Here is a 21,733-nt window from a genome sequence, read left to right on the forward strand (position 1 = left end):
GTTGTGATTGAGAGATTCAGCTTTTATGAAAGTTGTGATGTGCAGGTGTCCAAGCAACTGTAGACCACAGCTCTCCACCAGCTTTGCACTACATATAGGTGATGTTAGGAAGTCAGTTGAGCAAATCTCTTGAAGTAATTTATCCATGAATCTGGCTGATTTTTATTCACTACAGTTCTGGGAAACGAAGGGGTTTTGCTCTCGTAGAGGGAGAGGTGTGGATAAATGAGGCAATTGATGAGGCAAGAGGAATATCCCATTTTTCCAGAGCTTTCTTAGCACTTCACAGTCATGTTTCTCTGGTCCTTTGCACATAAGTACCAGGACAAAATTTTATGTATACTATGATAATATGAGAATGCTTGAGCCAGTTCTTGATCCTGTTCATCATAACATGGAAAAAAAGGTGCCCATCTTTTTTATGTAAGTAAAAGAACTGAGATAAGAGAAGGTGAAGGATTTTGATGTTCTTGAATCCTCTATTACTTACACAAATGGCTGAGTAAATAGGCAAACCCAGCGTTACTTATTTATAGCATCCTTCTTGAATAGGTAGTATGGTTGATACATAAGGAAATTGTTTCAAAGTTGGATGTGGCACAACAAAATTTGTGAAGGGTTTTGATACATATGTATAAGAAGGAGCCATAGCTAAAATCCTTGAATTCCCCATTTCTGCTATGTGGGACTGAACTGAAAATGTAGGTTTCAGAAGCAAAGAACAGACAGTAGTCAAGAAATAGCATCTTTTTGTGCCTTATGTGATGAAGGGAAACCGCACAGAATGAGACCTTTTCCTTTCTCTAGACTGCAGTTCAACTACCCAGATGAAGGTAGGGCTTAGGGAGGGCTTAAGCTGTCTGGACTCACTGAGCTGGACTGATGAGGAGTGGAGTTTGGTGGCAACCTGCAGTCGTTTTGGACACTAAAAGACCTTCACTGGGTCTTCAGCGGCCTCCCTGAAAGAACACACCTACCAACAAGTAGTAAATCTGTCAGCCCCACGTGGATCTCTTAGATGTTTCCCATGAAGTGCCCCTGTACTCTGCCTGGATCTGGAGCTGAAGCCCACCATCCCAGTTTCAGATGAATAGTTTCACAGGGCTTTTGGCCCATTGAGTGGGAAATGCTGGGGCTCTGCAGTGGGTCAGAGATGCTACAAACTGAAGGTCTAGCATTCAGATTTTCTGCGGCACCTTCACCACCTTTTAACAGGCTGGTGACGGCCAGTGCCCATCCCCGATCAAAGGAGCAATCCCAGCTTCAGCTGAACGACTAGCAGTTAAGGCAGGTGTAGAGAGCAACCTCTGGTATTTCTTAGAGAAGAAAAAGCTTTTTGCAAAGTCCATCACAATTTCTTATTTCATGATGCCTGTTGGAGTGGCTTGCCTTTTTGTTTGTGGTATTATATGAACACTATCATCTCTTGATGACCTCCTGCCATTTAATCTTGCAGTGTAGACTTTAAGAGCCTCTTATATATATTATATAAAAATGTTTACCTTTGATTCATAGTAGTTCCTTCCATATCTTAGCACTAGCATTTAGATTTGGGATAAAATACCTGTTAACATTTTACCTTTTAAAATAGTTATTTGGTAATTTTGTAAGCAAAGGGGACTGCAAATACAGAATTACTTCTAGTAATGCACATACTACAGCTTTGCTTACTCTTTTTTCAAATGTTCCTACAAACTGGATTTTCCTCTGTTTCCTCAATTTTTCATTTTTTCTCACCATGTGCTTTAATATACATTCTTGCAGCTCTTTTGTTCCTTTAATCGGATTACTTTGGTTTATATTCCTTGCACCACACTGAGTGATCCATTTCTGTATGTACACATGTATTAAGCTTATTGTTATTATTCGTATTTTTTCTTTTTTATTTTTCTGGAGACCACCTACTTTGTTTCTTTTAAACTCATTTTCACAGCCTTGCAATAAACCTCTTTCTTTCAGGTTTTCCTTAGGAGATGCTCGCAGGCCACTCCATGAAACTGCAATACTGGTGGAAGACATCGTCCACACTCAGCTGATAAATTTGGTAAGAACATAACTGATAAAATAGTCTTCACTCTAAACCTCCTTGAAACAACATGACATTTTCATGATCAAATGACTAATAACAGATTGTTCTGGTTTTAGAAACTAATAAAACACAGAAACTGAGGGTGATGTTCTGGCCGCAATAATCCGTAGAAGCTACTGTTAGGCTTGCAGATAGAGAGCATGCACTTTGCTTATGGTTGTATACTGTATTTGTGTGATATCTGCAACCCCACCTAACCTTGGGAATAAAGCTGATGTATTTTCTTGTTAAAAACTTCAAGCTGTTAAAAAGCCCCAACTGGTTAGTCATCTGAAGACTTCATTACTATTTTTTTTGTGTTCTAGTATTTGTGTTAATGCATTATTTGCTTAATATTCATGTTCTAATATTCTTACTCTTTGATGTTTTGACTTCTGTCAAAAATAATGCAGAAATATTGAATATTTTTCCTTACTGGAAGCCAATGAAAGTGTTGTATAAACGAGGCTGTTTTGAATCTCGTCTGTCAGAAGCAGCTCTAAATTTGAACCTCTCCGTAGTTTTTAATTAAAGTTCAGCAACACCTCTTAAGAAATCAACGACAGTATTTTATACCATGGCATGAGTCTGCCATCTGACATTCTGTACAGAAAGGTATACTCTTATATGTCACCTGTAGCTTGGGAAGCATAGCGAATGGTTTTTTTCTTATTATAGTGATTCTTCACATTAAATTACCAGCATCTATGGGTGTGGACATTATATGGAACTAAGTACATAAATAATACGAATACATATTATTACTAATATTTACATATGATGAGTCCCTAGATCAGCTAGAGCTTTGAGCTGCAAGTTCCTAGATCTTTTCTCTATAATGAGCCCTTTCAGCAATCAGAAGGGTTTTTAAGTTTCAAGCTAGGTTCTGTTACTACATTAACTAGAATTAAAAGCTTTTGCTAAACTGAGAAAATTCAGAATGGGGCAGACGACATATTAGAAATACATATATATGTGTGTGTGTTTATATATATAGTCTATATATTTATACTTAGAATATTTGCATATTATATATAGAATATCTTTTATTAAAATATAATGTAAATAAACCTCCCCCTGCCCACTGTTTGCCTGCAGACAGGTGCTTTCCTTCAGCTTTGCACTTAATCCAGCAACCGTTCAGTGGCTTCCTGGATCGCAGCAAACGAGCTGGGGTCCCTTCCAGCTCCGGGTAGTTTCTTTCTGCTCACACCTCCGAAGCCCAGCGGTGTATCCCCGTCTCTGCAGTCTCCTGGCATTTTTGTGCTGTGGCTTTTTTGCTTATTATGCTCCTCTCTGTCTGTCCTGAACCTGTGCCCTGTGGCTGCTGGTTTCCCAGGGGTTAATCATGCTGCTCTGAGCATATATTTGTAATTCTTATTCTAGCTCTAACTGCTAAAAAATTACATTTTCTTAACGACTCCCCTAATTTGTGGAAACGGATGGTTGCAGCTTCGCTCTTCCTTTAGCAATGACGTGAAGAGTCTGTGCTTTTACATCCCACCGAGGCTTAGCTGAGCTGAGCTTTACGTCAAAATGTGCGTTTTGAGAAAATGCAACCTGCAGCCATGTGGTCTTTGCACTTAAATCAAAGCCGGGCACTTACTTGGGGAATGACCGTGACCCAGGGTTAACCCTGCGTGGGGTGTAGGGCATGTACGATTTCCTGACAGAAGAAAGAATGGGAACGGAGCGGCAGATAAACAGCTTTTCTAACCTTTCCCCTCCGAGCCTAAGACAGCACTTTATTTCTGAGGAAGTGAAAGTATCTTTAATAGCTCATTGCTTTGACCTCTGACATTCACATGCCGGAACTCTTAAATCAGGAGCTTTTTACATACTCCGGACTTCTGATAGGGATTTTTGTGCATTTGTCATCCTTAATAACTGCACATCCTTATTGAGCTGTTACTATGTAGTTATATTAAATTTTCCCTTTAGATGTAGGTGTTCGTGTGGGTATATATCCAGTACTAGAAAAAAGCTATTTTTATAATTGAAGCTGACTGCAGATGTAAATTTATTGCTTACTACCCGGGTTTCGTCATATTACTCATGTTAATGGACTACACAATTCTCATTATGTAATTTAATGATTTCTTCTCAAAATTAATGTCCATTTTGCCATCCATAATACATGTATGAGGCTAAACTGTAGAAATTACTTTTATGCCTGCAATAAAGCTGGCATGTTGCATACATCTTTCATAGTAAACATTTGTAAGAAGAGCTTGTACTTGTTGATTAAGTCCAGGTTTGCACTTCTGAATTAAAAAATAAGTTGCCAGCGTGATTGCCTTTGATTGGTTGACTTTTGATATCTTGCAAGTTTATAGTTCCAGCTTCCTATTTTCAAGGCTGATCTGAACTCTATTAAATCAGGGTCTGGTTTGGACAGATTTATACAGTCGCTGCTTCAAACCACTATATACTTCATGAGGTCCGGCTGCTATAGCAGATGACTGCACTAACAAGTCAAATTCTTGAAAAGCAGACTTTTTAAAGTCTGCATCACATTTTATGATCGATTTTTTGTGTGTGTTTTGTACAATATGCACACTGTTTTACATTAAGTTAAATTCTGCTAAAAGTATATACCAACGTGTAGAAGGAAATGAGTGTCTCCAGAGGATGATTCACATCATCCTAAAATTAGTTTCCAAGTTAGATGAGATGAATCTCTTGAGGAATTTATTTCCTCAGCTGTCTAATAAATGGATCCTTTGGCGGCTTGCTGGGGTTTGAATATCTATGAGTTAGGCATAAAATTTGAGCGATAAATTCCATCCAATTTGTGTCAGAATGCTAGCTTGAGTTTGAAAAATTTTTGCATATGTTGTAACTATAATAAATGTTTTGTTATTTGCATATCAAGCAATATAAAAACCAAAAAAATCCACACCAGAATGAGAAAGTTCTCTACATTTTTTGTTCAAGTATAATGCATTTGAAGAGCACAATGAATTCAAGTTTTAATTTGAAATCAAATTCAGTGTTGACTTATAGTATTTGTTTAGTAACTGGTCTATATGTATTTATAGATGCCTTGATATTACCCCTAAAACTGTATTTATTTACGTGTGCTAAGACTAGAGTTTCCAATCAAGGCTATATTGTTCTTTATGGTTAAGCACAAATAGTAGATGACTGTTACAAGGAAAATTGCGCCTACAAAAAAGGTTCAATGGGGAATGGAAAAAGATGTTAATCAGAAGGGAACAAGCTTTTAAATTACTTACCATTTGAAGTGGAACGAGGCCTCTTTTAGTTCGTTCTTTCATCATATCCAATACAATTTGCATGTGCAGCAAGAAGATTTTGAAGCATCGTCTTTTGTAATAATCTATTAGTATCTGTTCAGACCCTTAGAAAAGGAAATCAAAGATCCTGCTTTAGGACAAATCAGTATTATTCAGCACTTTGTCAAGAAAAAGAGGCTGTAATTAAGAGAAATGGAATAGGAATTTTTCTTAGTAATTAAACTACCATTGAGAGGTTTGGCATCAAAATAGCTGAAGTCTTGCACATACGTGGATGTAAAAGCATCTGGAAATTTTTTCATGTAATATTTAAGAAAGAGGAAAAGTCTCTCCTCACCTTGACCATCTCCATCCAGAATTTCTGTCGTGCTGGGCTGGATCATAGGAAAGTGTAGTATTATTAGACTAATATTAAAAACTAAAGATCTCTTGGTATCTTCTCTTGATAGGGCCATAGCTCCATGTTCACGCTTCGGATGTCATGTTCAAAGGCTAATAGACAATAGGATCATGATGTATTACTTAAATCGAAAAGACTGTTAAGGAGTTACTTTCCTTGTACTGGGAATGTATCAATTGGGCATTTATTATCAGAATGAACTACCAGCAGTTTCCTCTCTAGGCTTGCTGAATATGGTAGTAGTAGTACTGACACCTGCTTTCACAGAATTTGATTATTCAATTTAGCACTAGATCTGAACTTCAGTCCTTTACATTTTGTTTCTGAGATATCAGATAGTTTCTGGGAAGAGATTAGATTTGGTTTTCCAAAGTGAAAGGCATTTTAGCAGTAGCACAGAGTTCAGCAAGGGAATATGAAAAATTACACCTGTGCATACCAAAAATACTGATGTGCTTATTAACAGCAGAGTCCAAAAGTCCTTCCCTACTGTTAAGCAACCTTACCTGTCCATGAAAGACTGGCTGCTCAGAGGGAAGGCCACAGCTCATTGCAACAGCCTTGGACTGCATCCTTTAAATGTTTTCTCCGCTGGAATTCTTCGTAGCCTGTGATACGTCATTGTGAAGATTGTCATGAATGATAGAATTCATGTTAAAAGTTGTGGTTTACTCCCTGTCGGCTAATGTGTGTCTGCTAGAAGATGGACTCTGATCTCTTCAATTGATGTCGAATGATTTAAGTCAAACCCACTCGGTTGGATTTTTAGAATGCAATAGTGTCAGCTTAAAGGAACTTTGATTGCCCAGCATTGTCTTGTAGATGGTATGTTGGGGTTTTTTTGATCGATTACTTTTGTCTTCCAATGGAAGAATTTAATGTCATACAACTAGTGCTGCTATCTGGTAATTATTAACATTCCACTCTTGCTTCGTTTGTAGGAGCATGATCTGGGTCTCATGTTACATACGTGCATATATGAACACTTTGCATATACACATAGGTAATTTTAATTTTTTCTGGTTTATTACTATTGGAAATTAATTGTCTCTAACACACGTAATATAGTTAATTCAGAATCAACTTTCAACCAAAGCACAGAACACAGGTCAGTAGGTGAATAATCTATACTGCAATATGATATGGAATATTTTTTTTAAACTGCAGCAGTAATTCATAGGTAGAACACTTATAGCGAGATGCAGAAATTCAGCAGTATGTCAAGTCCTGAGTAAGTCCATAGTAAATCTATCCTGTGGAGTAAATTGCTTTTCATAGTAGGGACCTAAATAAAGATTGGGTAGTCATTTGCCACAGCTAGGAAAAGGAATGGTGAAAATACAAAGACAAGCATAAGCATAGGTTTACTGATATGAAATGCTAAGTATTCAAATCATGATGCGTATGAATTTGTGTTTTCAAAGGGCTGTACTTTTTCTGGATGAATGTGGTGTGCTTTCCTTGCTTCCCAGCTTTATTCCTGCAGCTGTTAATCATTTTATTGCAGTTTAAAAAGAAAGGAGAAGGAGGAGGAAAAACTCACCTTCACTGGCCCATCCAGAGAAAAAGACAACGTCGATGGGAGAGGGGAGTAGGAAAAATGAGGATTTAAACAGAAACAAGGATAGAGCTTTCTTGGTTCTTTACAGCCTACTCCTACAGCTTTTTTTTAAAACCAAATCGCACTCGTTATTCATTCACAAACTTGATTAGTCGTTTTAATGTGTGTAACCTCTATGCTGTTCTGAAATCATACAGTCCCAGGTTTGTTTACTGCATTTTTGAACTGTTAGACTTGTAACCTTTATATATGTAATTGTAGAATTTCTGACATTCCTTTTAAAAAAGAGAGAATTGAAACTAGCTCGTTCATTAACAGAAATTGCCCACCGATAAAAACAAACCGTGTGAAGCACTGTTCACTCTTGATCCCAAAGTTATGTGCAACTGTCACTTATGCCACCCCAGTAACGGGAGAAGTCCTTGTTTTATGAGTCTGTTTTAAAACAGTAATAAAGTTTCCTGCGCAGGACATTAATTAGAGGGGTTATCAAAATAAGACAAACTAATATAATTTGTGATTGTACAAAATAAAGGAAGTCGAGGGTACCACAGGGACCTAATGAATCACAGGATGGAAACAATCTTCTGGCTAACTAAACATTCAGACTTTGTACTAAGTCATAGGGTGTATATACAACTCAGCAAACCGGAACACACTGTGTGTTTACATGAATGGGATAAAGGAGTTCACAAAAACCATCTGGGAAAAAAAATCCTTGGACTATTCATTCTGTTCCTACTGTAGACTAAATTAAACAACACGCGTACATTTGCAGCAAACACGTGGCACACCTGCCCTGGAAGAAATCAAACTGGAAAAATAAGTCTGTAATATAAAAAATTCCCTGGGTATGAGCAATGTGCATTTGTTAGCATTTCCCATGTGTGATGGAAAAGAAGAGAAGGGACTTTATTTCTAGCACGCGGTTGTTAATTGTTCCCTGTGCGTTTACATCATTTAAATGTGGTCAATATTTAGATTATGTTTCTGCATTGGTAGGAGTAAATTTTTTTTTTTTCTTTGACTTTTGAATGGAAAGAGCATCTTTGACATTAATTTTTGCGGTCATCGTTCTCAAAATTTATTTTGGATGATTTGTATTGTTTAATTTTTTGAAAGATTTCTGCGTGATTCTAAAAGGAAGGGCTGTTTTTCAAAAAACTTTGTTCAATTTAAAGAGTAGTATAGAGTAGTTTTTGTCATTCTGAGTATATTTTTTTTTCTATGCAGTGCAAAAATTTGAATAGATTCAACCCATTCATTGCTGTTCTATAGAGATCAGATGATATTACTGCTGTACCAAAGGAGCTCAGTGACTGTTATTTGCAGGTGAAGATGGTGCTGGTTTAGAAAGGCCTACATCAGACACAAGGCACTGCTTTCTCAATTTCTCGTTAAGAAAAAATATTTTTTTTTCCTTTCTAATAGTTTTTGATTAGCAAACACTTGACTTTAGATCACTTGAACAAATGGACAGCATTTCATCTTCAATATATTACAATATTGCGAAATGTCTTTTAAAGAGGTTGGTTTTTTTTTTTAATTTAAATTGGAAACGATGAAGTCTTTTGTCTGACTTTTGATGAAATCTTGCCTTTTCTTCATTGGTAATTTATAGGAAAAGCAATGTCCTGAGTTTTCTACTCTAATGTTAGCTCCTACTTGTTCACATATTCAGACGTATTTATTCTAAAGCACAGAATCTACTTCAGGAGAGAGTTCAGGAGTCCCAGTTAGGGATTCTGGGCTCTCTCTGTGCTTTCTCTTAAGAAGAGAGACTTGATGACTAATTTGGTTAGGTGTTTTCTTTCCAGTGGATCTTTCTGCAGAGTCAACACGTGCTATGGGACAGAGCTGCTGCTTTTTGCCTGGTCAGGCAGAGATGCTGCTCAGCAGCCAGTGGTGGTGGACTGCACTGATCTAAAAAGTGGAAAGACTAAGATACTGTTATTAAGAACTCTAAAAAAAAAATCGAGCAGAAGGAAATGAATAATTATGCCCACATCATTGTAGCAACATGTTCAATAGTGAAGAAAAAAATCCAAACCATTGACTAGATTGAATGGAAAAAGCGATATGATCAATGGTTAAAGATTGTCTTGTAGTGCATATAAAATATAAAAAATGAAGGTAGTGCAGGCAGCTATAATCCCAATATTTCCTGATTTTCTATATCAGTCTTTGGGCCTTTAATAACAGTGACACAGATTTATGTGTGTTGTATATGTATGCGTATATATGGGTCTATATGTACAGGTCTGTTTTTTCCACCCTTAACACATCAGATTCCTGTTTAGGCTGTTGAGCAAGAATTAAGTACGTATGAAATTTCACAGATTGGGGCTTTCGAATATATGGCATTCCTAAATACATATTTACTCAATTACTTTGGCTTCTGGGGCTTTTATGAATCAATTGATAAGCTGATCCCAGCCTGAGTTTGCAAAATGCAAATACATCCTCTATTTAATTTTTAGATATACTGTTAGGAGTTTAGCATAGATTAATAGCTATTGAAATCTTGGATGAGCTGAGCTGAGACATTCAGCGTACAGATGCACAGTGTCTAGCGTGTGTTGACTACTTATATTGATGTCACTTACTATTTTGCTGGACCCCTACAAAATTCTAGGTGATTAGCTCTTTAGAAAAGAACAAGTAAAAAAGTTAAGTTGAAGAGTAGTCATTAGATTTATTCCACAGTATGATGCACTCTGGTAAATCAATATTTTGTCAATGGTTTTGCTCTCTGGTCTCCTTTATTGAAAGTGTTTATGACTGAACTGGCTTTTGCCAAGGGTATTTTTGATGTAGCCTAAAAAATGTCCCAAATTATTTAGGTGGGCTGAAGTGAAGGAGCAATCTTTCTGTCTGCAAAAAGTCATAATTACATCCCAAGCTTCAGAAGTCAAATGGAAAACTGATATTCAGGGTTTCTTTCTTCCTTTAACTTGCTTGTATGTTGTAAATTAAATATTGTAAGTGTATGAACGTGTGTGTAAAGTCCATATCTGCATGCAGAGACCCATCTCATCTAGTAGTCCGATTCTGGCAGCAATTAGTAAACTAAATGAAAAGAATCTGAAATTTATCAGTGGTATGCAACACGTGGATATTTGATTAGAAAGATGGACCTCAAGTTAACTTTCAAACGCATCTGTGTATCTTTGACATGAGCTCCAGAATCCAATAAACAATGGGGGTTTAATTATTATTTTTATCATCTTACTTGCTTTATTTCAAATGATTGTCCAGATTTGTTAACTGTCAGTGCCTGGTGGAGGGTAACATTCCTTCTGCTTTTCCTCTGAGATCCTGAGTAGATTGACCTGAACAAACATAAGGGCAAACAAACATATTTTTCTATAGCTGAGATAATGATGCCAGATCATCTTTTGTGTCAGGGGACATAAATGGGCACTTCTAGGATGTGACTCTTCATCTCCTAAAGTAGTTATTTAACATTCTGGCCTTACATGTAAAATCTGGACTTCTTAAGTGAGGTGAGATGTCTCTCACTATGACTTTCAGCACTAGCTGTATTTTTTTTTATTTCATTTTTCATTGATTCTGTCAAACAGAACTGTAAACTTGTGAAAGACACAAACTGATTTATGGGTATCTGTGGTGAAAAAAGAGTAGTGTTAAATTCTGCATGGTCTTTAAGTGTAACTCATAAACCTTAAAGGTCATCTCAGAGTGTTTAACAGAGCAAATTCATTGTAGTTTTTAAATCACTTTATCTGATTTCAGGCAAACCTGATAGTTTCAGAGTAACTTTTTTTAGGAAGATTGGCTTGTTAAAAGTGTTATGTAGTTACAAGGAAATGTGGTCACAGCTGGTTCTGGTTTCTTAGCTAATCCACCTGATTGGAAACAACAGGTTTTTGATATTTTTCCATTTCTTACACTGACACCTAGTGTTCAGAGTTCTTGAGTTTCTAATACTGCACTTTGTTATTAATAGATTGCTGTCGATACTGAAGTTCTCCACCCTTGTCAACATCTTCCATTTCTGTTCTTCTTCAAAAGAAAGCAATAACTGAAGGCAAAGGTGTTACCATCATTCAAACCAATATTATTTTGGAAATACAAACGGTACACCACTACTGCAAAACTTGGCAAAAGCTATTCTACTTCTTGAAGCGCTGCAAAATTTGTTTTCTTAAAATTTAAGTGCTTTAGTTTTGGCAAATACAACTCTTTTGTGTCTGTAAGGGTCACTGGCCAACAAAAACAGTGATAACAGCAGAAACCCTTAGATCAGTATTTATTTAATTGTGGGAGATGTCAACGCTTTTTATTTCTGTGTTCTTTTATCTTCAAGCCACGAGTTCTACCTGATAGGAGCGTTGATGGCAGCACAGTCCTTGAGAGGACAGAAAATAACTTATACACAAAACCTAGCACAAACAGTCTTTTATCTCAGACTTGCAAATAAATGGAGCAATCCAAGTATGGACTGTAACCCGTTCCTGACAAAGACAACAACTGAGAGAGTAAAATTTACTCTCTAACTCTTATACTTGTGATTTTGCTGTATGTTAACTGAAGATCTTTCATGATTTAAGAGACTATACTAAGAATTTTGTGTGGCTGTATCTATAAGTATCAATGAATTTTGTATTTTAGTGATGGATTCTATAGAAAAGTGAAAAATATTCAGGCAGAGAAAATGCATATTAAACTTATCTTTGATATGATCATTCTTCTGTTTTTCTTTTCATGACTTTTCTTGTGGGTGCACCAAAAAGCTGCTTTTCTGCACCAAGTCATATGTGTTTTTAGTTTCCTATACACTTACAACCTTGCCTTCTCAGCAAACCAGGCGGCAGTGATGATTCACTGAATACTCGCCTTGGTGATGGTCTCCTCTTGAGGAAGCCCTTGGTTCTTACCCAATTTTCAAACGAGTCAGAATGTGACCATAAACACGTTCTCTTCCCATAAAACTTGGTAAACTGTATTAGTGAGATGTCAAAGTTTAATTCTACTGCTTTAGGCTGAAACTTCCCCTCCAGAGATGTATCTTTCCTTCCAGACCCATTGCACAATCTGTAGATTCTTGTGCTATTAAGATAATTGGTGTTTAAAAGAGCAGTGTGGCTGGTCCAAGACTTGCTTGCATGAGGTGATGGAGCTAGTGGCTTGGTCAGAGGAGGGCATAAAGGAAATAAATTTGAGGAGACATGTCAGGAGCTCTGTACCAATTGATAAAGAGGTGATGGTCTCAAAAAAGTATATGCATTACAGTCAGTCTGATTCAGCTGAATTATTTTCAACACAGCTATTAAGTACAGTGGACTCCATGCAGCAGTTGTATCTGTGATTTACGTAAATATTCCCAAACTCAGATAGCTCTGTTTTCATACACTCTTCCTTTAAATTACAATGTATAATGTATAATCTGCCAACTTAGACTGCCCATTTTCTTGTATCTTGGGTAAAGGCATTGAACTTCTTTGTGTGCACATGGCATACTAGATACTATACTACGTTATTGCCTATCAATATTTTATATTCCTGTGAACCAGTCATAGTGTGCTTATCAAAGGTATAATCAGAGACAATAGAGAGAAATGTTACTTGTAGGATATCATTTATTTGACTTCTTTCAGGCTTCTGTTTTGAGGGTGATGTGAATTTGGACCCAGAATGGTGATTTCTGTCTAGTGACTATAGATGATGCTTTGGGTGGCCAGCTCAGATGTAGACATCTACATTTAGTCAGATAATTCCCACCTGAGAGAGAACTCTCCCATGACAAAAGCCTCGAAGCAATAAAAAAAAAAAAAAAAAAAAAAAAAAAAAAATTGGAACTTCTCTGATGGCAAAAGGAGATGATAACAGTGTCAAAAGCAGCAGGAAAGTCAGAGAAAATAAAGACATAATGGAGGCCCAGATTTCTGGCCAGGAAGAAGCCCATAGTGTCCCATATATGAACAGTTTTAAGGGAGGGGATTTATGAAAAGTCAGGTTGGAGCTGATCCAAGACAGAGTTAGAAGAGGGGAAGTCTGTGCATTAGCTGAAAACTGCATGTTCTATGTCTTTTACAGATGAAGAGAGAGAAAGAAATGGGAAAAGATTTGGAGAGACAGGCTGGATTGAGATATGGTTTCTTTAAAAGAGAGTATAGACTGAGGACATCTGTACACTGTGAGCAGAAGTACCAGAGAGCAAAGAAAAATTGAAAACTAAGTAGGCAGGATATGATGCATTTACTGAGGTGGGTCAGAGTTGGAAAAAAGGCCAGAGATTTATGACAAGAAAAGGTGTTCAGGAACAAAAACTAGGTGCAACTTTGTGGGAATGCATGTATTCTCTCTTGTAGCAGAAAAATTAGGGAGCTAAAAGAGGAACCCAGGTTGCGAATAAGGAATAGGAAGCCTGAGATTCAGCAAAGAGTTGTTTAAAGAAGTGGAATAAAGAAAGATGAAAACAAACATAGTGGAAGGAGTTTGGAAGAGGATCCCATGAACATCTCTCAAAATGTTCAATAGAAAAAGAATGGGAATAATTGAAATAAGAGGCAGAGGGGTTTGAAAGAGAAACTGGGTGCTGCACTGGAGCTTGCAGAAGGTCTGGTCTGGAGAATGAGTTAGGGAAGTAGCTGTACAGGACATTAAGTGCTGACGACAGGGAAGCCATCAAGAAGTGGCAAATGGAGCGCGAGTCAGCAGACATGTTGCTCCCAAATTGAATCTCAGTTGATGCCAGAGGAGGTAGGTGGATAATGATGAAACAGGTGGAACTTGGCCGTTGGTGTCACTGTGTAGGAGAACACAGGACTAAGACAGGGAGAGACAGATTCTACATTTCAGTGAAGAATTCATGGTAAAATTGAAAGTCTTGTGACAGGTGCTTCTTCTGTGAACATCACCATACACAGGGAAGTCTGAATGCATGCATCTTTGCACCATCATATACATGCAAGCATATATGCATATGTATATAGATTAATAATGGGCACTTGGATAGCGATACACAGCCTGATGCTAGTATGTCAGCTTCAATATACTCACAAGATATTGTTCCTAGCAACCATTCTGACAATACTTGGTAAATACATTTTTTATAATCTCTAATTTTTCGATATGTTTGTACATTGCTTGCCATTTTTGTCTTACCTTGTGCCATCATCATTCCAAATTAGGGAAAAAAATTGGATCACTTTACTGTTGAGAAATTAAAGTACAAAGAAGACGAAGTGGATTTTCCCCATGTCATGAAACAAATTAGTGGCAGAGCTGAAAAAAAGTTGACTAGTTGTAGTTGAGAGGGAAGCTGTGCAAACCTATTTCATATTGATGGTGTATGTCTCAGCCAATTGGATTTTTATTTGACAATCCAAAGGTGTAATAACTTTTATTGTAAGAGGAAGAAAAATACATCAAGGCTAATAAATAATGGGGGACCTACTAGGGATATGCATAAATGTGTATCCTGTTCTATGTATATACAAGGTTAATTGTGTCTCTTTTAATTTTGCTATGTGATTCAACGGGATTGTCAGGTAATCGTCCTATTGAAAGAACAGAAGAGGATAAAATTTCAAATAACTTTGTTAATCTCTTCTGGCTGTTAAAAGAAAAGATTTATTGGTATCAAATTTTATTGCATTCTTAGAATTTAGGGATTGATTGGCTGCTAGTTTAGCTTACTTGTCTCTTCCAGTTAGAAACCCAAACACAACAGAAGAAAGACATCGCATTGAAGCCGACATGCAACAAGTGAGTGAAAGTTCACTTGGCTTTTTCTCTCGGCACCAGGTGCAAAAGTTGGCTAAAAGTGCTGTGGCAGGCAGTTATTTTAAAGCAGTTTCTGGTTTAGTGTTTTATCAAGCCCAGGAGTAAAATATTCTGCAACTACTGCAGTTTCACAAAGCTGCTTTTTAAGGTAGAACTCTGAATTGTTTAACTAATTAAAATGGCCCAGTACAAACATTAATCATACCATAACCGTTAATGGGAGGGTTTGTGGGATTTATGGAGGGCTGTATATGATATTTTAAAAGTGTGTATCATTTCTTTGCTTAATACACAATATGCTTGCATTCTCTGAATATACCAGAGGTTCTTGAAATCTTGAGGAGTATTTGTGATTTTCTACATCCCCTCTTATAAATGCTGGAGGAGGTGTATCCATTTCTGGGGAAAGACGACTCTAACAGTGTCCTGATTAGTGACTTGACTTAATCTGATAGGTTTTTTCTTGAATAGCTGCTCCATTACAGCTTTATAGTATGCTTTAAAATAATAGTTCTCAACTGCAGCTTTCGCGAAGTGGGAAGGTGGTGGCTCAATGATGACATAAGCTCCAGAAGTGTAGAGTTCAAGTGGTTTGCATGTGGGATTGCCAAATAACACGGTTTTGGTTTGTTTTCATTTTATTACACCAATTCTCCTCCCCAGATGTCTTGGATTTCTGTGGTACCCCCCTTGCCTTTGATTCTTGCTCCTTGTAACTAACAATTTTTATTAGTCATCCCGCTAATACTTGGTGTTTTTACTCAGCACCTGTTGTCTTCAAAGCACTTTGCAATAATAACTAGTTAATCCTCACACTAGTCCTGAATTTCACTGTCATTCCTGTTCACATGTGAAAAGTGAGCTCGACGACTTGCCTAAAATTGTGTAATGGTTTTGACACCTGTATTAGGACTTAGTCTGCCTATTCTGCGTCTGCATTACCCAGGCTGATCCTCTGGCCTCTCTACATGCTGAGTTTGTGGCATGCCAGTTATAAACTGAGCATTTCCTTTTGGTTAATGACACGTTTTTACCCTGATTGCTCTGGAATTTTAATCCTGAACCTTGTAGAAGAACTATGCTGGAAGGAGCCTCAAGAGGTCATCTGAGCCATATCTCTGATCCTGGACTAATTTTGGCCTTTGTTCAAGAAAGCTCTTAAATATATACATACAAGTGTGTGCATGTATGGGTATATATGCATATATATACAACTATTTATTGAATCAAGTCCCATTTTTGGAAGAATTATGGATAACTGCCTAATGAAAATTTGATGTAAGCTACTACCAATTGCTTTGAAATACTTGCACAGAATATCATGATTGATATTGCTGTGGGAAGTAGTAGTACTACAGAGAAATTTATACTGGGAAAGGCAATGCTTTGTTGTGACTTCTGGAAATATTGCTTCCTCTTTTTCTCCCCCCCCCCCCCCCTTTTTTTTTTTAATGGACCTGTAGCAAGAAATCCGTCCACTACCTCAAGTAAGGTAGTGATTTTGCTTCTATAATAAACCCTCAGCTAGTTTGACTATTCTTGGCCTGTCCATCTGAAAGCTACAACTTTATGGAAACAGAATGAAATAAAGTGTTCTCTAATATGTCACAAATCATAGTTAAAACTGGAAATCCAGTCTGACACTGTGGTCTTGATTTGTATGATTTGCCTACCCTTTTTTGTTTCTGCAAAGCAGTATATGTATTTGAAGGCTGGAGTTTCAGCCAGGATTTTCAGTCTTAACTGTGAATTTCCTTCCTTTAACAGGTTTAAAGCAAGCCTTTCAGATTGCTTCAGTATAGCTTTTAGGACTTGAATTTCCTTTGTGTTCATTTTGGTCCTTTTCCAATATTTATCTATTCATTTGAAACTCCTTCAAATCTCTGTGTATGGGAGCAGTTACAATAGGAGGTGGTGGCATTTCTATTATATTACTGTTAGAGTTGATTCAAATAATGCCTGATTTTGAACTCAGTCAAACACTGCAAGCCTAAAATTCAGGCTCTTGCTCAAGTATTACAGGGTTCATGTCCTGCTCAGAGGTCTCTATAATTACTGTGTCTGGCTGGAAAACAAGAATTCCATTTCCTGAAAAATTTAGAGGTTTTGACATTCACTTTTTCATCAGAACAAAACTAAAAGCTTTTTAAAAAAACTGTAAAAACCTACTGAGATGAAGAGGAACCTTATCTAGCCGGTAGTCCAGTGGGTAGGACAACAGCGTTGGAGAGGAAAGACCAGTGTTCAAGTCTCTGCTTGCTGGAAGAACGTAAACTTGAAACTGAGTGTCCCATATGCTGAGTGAGTGCCATAATATAAGACTGTTGAATACATCTTTTGATGTCGTTATTTCTCTCTATGATCTTAACCATAGACCTGTGAAATATTGCTCAGTACCTATATACAAAATTGTTTGTTTCAAGGAATATGATTTTTCCAGTGGAAAAATACTTCATTTCAAGGTACTGACCAGTGCTCATGATTAAGTTATTCATATATTTCACATGTGCATTTAATAAAAAAAAATACTTAATAGTGATTATTTGTAGTTCAAAAATTCAACTTAATTTTTATAAATCTTTTGCTTCAGCTATAGCTGCAGGGTCTCATAAAAGCTTGACTGCTTCGTGTTTATTCATTTTTAATGGTAATTAATTCATATTAGTGGTGAACTTCATTATATACAAAAAGTTATTTTAAACCTTTTGCAGTTTTGAATCTGTTACATTATTATAATACCAAATGCAGCAAAGTGTTGTCGGAATGGATTATATGATTCAACATTAGATATATCTATTTCTATCTAATCTAGTGATGGAATTTTTTTTCTTAACGTATGCAATCCTCTGATGTGGCTTATAGATAAAGAATGTTTCCTTGTTTAAGGAGAGCTTTCTTCCCACTCCATTTGTTCTCCATAGTTTCATACTGGGACAGTTTTTGAAAAGGTCATAGAGAAAACTTAATGTGAGCAATTTAAATCTGAAGGGAACAATGAATGTTCTTTTTAAAAAAAACAAACGTAAATCAGTGGACTTGTTGCATCAATACTGTGTTTGCATGATTGAAGTATGTCACGATTTTCTGCTCTCATGATTCTGTTATCATGGGTTGGTGACCTCTGCTAAACAATTACGTCAATCTTCTCCATTAGAATAAAGTCAGTATTGTAAAGTTTATTTTCTTCTATACATCATTATGAAGAAAAGGCACTATATTTAATTCCAAAAAGCAAATACTAGCTTCTTCCAAATTCTTGCTAAACTTCCCATCTATTCTAATATCTCCAAAAATGTCCACAGCAGTTGAATTTCTGAGGCTGTTACTATTCATGTTGCATGTTGTGTTTTTGTGTTATGTGTCTGTCACTTGCTATCGGTCATCCTGGACTGTGAGCTTTATGTGACAACGTCCTTCTTTTTTATGTGACTGTGTGATGGCCAACATTGCAATCCTGTGACCCACCAGTACGATATAAATAATAAACAACTGAATCAATATATAATAAAAATGAAGAAATAAATGAAAAAGGGACTTACTGTTTAATTTAACATCTTTGAAGATATTAGAATTTCAAATTAAGGACTTATATGACTCTAGGCCCTTGCTGTGATGTTTTGGTATAACTAAGCTGTCTAAGCTACTTAAGACTCTGTCTTGCAGGACTATGCGCGATTGAAACAGCTGCTCAAAATCATGCTAATGAAAGGTTTACATCTCACCATTATGCATTTTGTATGGATAATATGTATACTTGCGGTCACAAAAATGTATACACACCTGTTTTGGGGAGCAGGAATGGGATATTCCTTGTTCGTATTAGTTATTTTGTTCTTATCTGCTAACTACAGCTCCTGCAGACCTTTTTACCCTGTACACACAAAAGATGGGTAAGAGGTATGTCTAGTTGGATTTTCCTGTCAAATCCTTCTTTATCATGTAATTTTGGTTGGGGATTTTTTGTGGGGAGGGGGTGGTTTATGAGCAGTTAGGCCCTTCAGCAGTTAATCTAACAAAGACTTAATGTTATACAAAAGTTATAGATATGGTGCAGTTCTGGAGGGTGGTTAACACAGAGTTTACATTTCATATTCTCAGGGAAATGTAGTGCCGTTACGCTGCTGTATGCAGTGCGTTTCATTAGTGTTGGAGACAGCAGGAGGCTATTTTGTGGAAATGTTTCTGTCACCGTCAGTAGAAACATGCCCGTCTGGTTGAAAAATAGCCTGTGTCTTGCCAGTTCCCTACTTCTAAGCAATTGCAGTAGGAGGATGTTAATCTTAACCTGTCACAACCCATTTCAAATCCAAAATTTTATTAAACTTCCAAATGCTTCAGTAATATAAGTATAGGAGACGCAACTGTGTTCTTACGCAAGAGCTGCTACCGTTCTCAGATGCAGGAAACATTTTAATTAGTTTTTATTAGTATTTAGTAGTTAGGTGTGCTGGAACTCCCAACCAGGCTCTGCGAAGGGATGTAAAGCCTGTAGGGTAGGCTTGAGTCAATGCGAGAGCACTGGATTGCAGATCTCGTTCTGTCTGTTTTGCTGACTGTAGACTAGCAATTGCATGCAAATGCATAGATTCAAAATGATCTATAGTGTATTTGTTATAGATATCCATGCCTTTTTGCAGAAACCCTGAACACATCTTACAGCGATGTCAGGACCCTTTCTGGGTAGATCTAGCTGCCTAATGGAAAATGTAGTTTCTTACATCCTTAGTTATTCTTTGAAAATATCTTTGTGTCAGAGGCTTTTCCTGGGACCCCAGGTTCCTTTTTGTTGGTTTGGGTTTTTTTTCCATTGCAAACCTGGGCTGATGTTTACAACCTGTGTTTGTTGGATGGGCTGTTGGAAATGTATTTGGAATGAGATACTTTATGTCCTGGTTGACAGGAGAGGGTATGCATGATTTCGTAATGAAGAGAGAAAGGTAGGATTCAGGTCTGGATTCAGATACCTAAATTCTACATGCGTGCATCTATATGTCTGCTATAGATATCTAAGTACCTACTGTAGCCGCTGAAGCAGAGTCAACTCTTCAACTCTGTAAACATCTACTGTCCAGTCACCTGAATAGTCCCCAGGCTCCTTTTACTGTTCGGGAGCGTAGGCACCTACATAGCATTATACATACATAATTTGAGGTGTCAATCTCCAGCTGAATTCTACCTCAGAATTCCCATTGCAAACCTCTGAAGTGAAGAATCATAGAATGATTTGAGTTGGAAGGGACCACAAAGATCATCTAGTTCCAGCCCTCCCTGCCATGGGCAGGGACACCTTCCACTAGACCAGGTTGCTCAAAGCCCCATCCAACCTGGCCTTGAACACTGCCAGGGATGGGGCAGCCACAACTTCTCTGGGCAACCTGTTCCAGTGCCTCACCACCCTCACAGGGAAGAACTTCTTCCTGACATTTCATCTAAATCTACCCTCTTTCAGTTTAAAGCCATTACCCCTTGTCCTATCGCTACAGGCCCTTGTAAAAAGTCCCTCCTCATCTTTCCTGTAGGCCGCCTTTAAGGTACTGGAAGGCTGCTGCAAGGTCTCCCTGGAGCCTTCTCTTCTCCAGGCTGAACAACCCCAACTCTCTCAGCCTGTCCTCATAGGAGAGGTGTTCCAGCCCTCTGATCATCTTCATGGCCTCCTCTGGACTTGCTCCAACAGGTCCATGTCCTTCCTATGCTGGGGGGCCCCAGAGCTGAACACAGACCTCCAGGTGAAGAAGCATATGTTGAATTATGACTTCTTCATTCTTGGGCTTCTTCATAATTTATATCCATTGCTGCTGTCATTAGTGAGCAAAGCCTTCTTTTAGCCCTGTGATGTTGATGTTTACATTGGTATTCCTTGATGTTTACAAATCAGTGACAGAATTCAATGGTACTTAGTAGTGATAGGAAGAAAAGCAGCATCTCTATTGTTTTGGGGCCAGATCTCTTCTTCCTAGCTATGGTGCCTTTCAGACTGAGTTGGTGGGACACGCAGGTAGACCTGCGTTCCTGAGATAGTTGTTTACGCTCACCTTATTGTCAATGAGACAGAAATCTCTTCTCATCTTAAAGTAAATATCTATCATTTATTCCATAACAGTGTGTATTTTTCACACTTTTATTCACATGAACATAGGAACTCAGGTATTTTAGAGAATGAGTGATGATGAGTCATAGCCATTAAGTTAAACCTGGAGATTTCACGGTTTTCTCTGTAATTACTGCTCTAATTACAGCCTTGTTCCTGTGTTTTCAGGTAACCAGCCATAAAATGACATGCATAAGCAGTTGCAGCACTATTAACCTTGAGCTACCCTGTCTTAACCAAACCCCCTCAGCACTCGTGTGCGGGGTCATTCTCCCTCTTACTCTCCTTCAGATCCAGCACGTATCAAATCCTTGTGGGCACGGATCTCCCTTCCACAGCCTCGTTTATGGCTCCTGGCTCCAGCACTACCCCAAGGGCTGAGAGAGTCCCGTTTGGATCTCTGTTGGCTGGAGGAAAGAATTAAGCTCATCGCTTTGGTGATGGCTCTGATCTCCAGGTGATGATCCATAAGGGACTCACTTTAGAGAGCGTCCTTGCCACCATATGTATTTTTTAATTGAGGTGACCCTGACTTTTGCGTTTTGTGCAGAACTCAGCGCTCCCGATGTTTATTAAGGATATCTAGAGGATTAAATCCTCCCAG

General features: G+C 37.7%; 1 protein-coding gene across 1 annotated transcript in view; it reads left to right on the forward strand.

Annotated features, from left to right (window-relative positions):
* The first annotated feature begins 827 nt into the window (after window positions 1-827).
* SUPT3H (suppressor of Ty 3 homolog (S. cerevisiae)) overlaps window positions 828-21,733 on the forward strand; it is a 125,551-nt gene continuing 104,645 nt past the window's right edge. The window contains exons 1-3 of the mRNA XM_010583198.1: window positions 828-833; window positions 1,216-1,310; window positions 1,960-2,044. Coding sequence (XP_010581500.1) covers window positions 828-833; window positions 1,216-1,310; window positions 1,960-2,044 — 186 coding nt within the window. The remainder of the gene's footprint in view (window positions 834-1,215; window positions 1,311-1,959; window positions 2,045-21,733) is intronic.

The sequence above is a fragment of the Haliaeetus leucocephalus genome, unplaced genomic scaffold (genome assembly GCF_000737465.1).
Source record: "Haliaeetus leucocephalus isolate CR32 unplaced genomic scaffold, Haliaeetus_leucocephalus-4.0 Scaffold871, whole genome shotgun sequence".
Classification (NCBI taxonomy): domain Eukaryota; kingdom Metazoa; phylum Chordata; class Aves; order Accipitriformes; family Accipitridae; genus Haliaeetus; species Haliaeetus leucocephalus.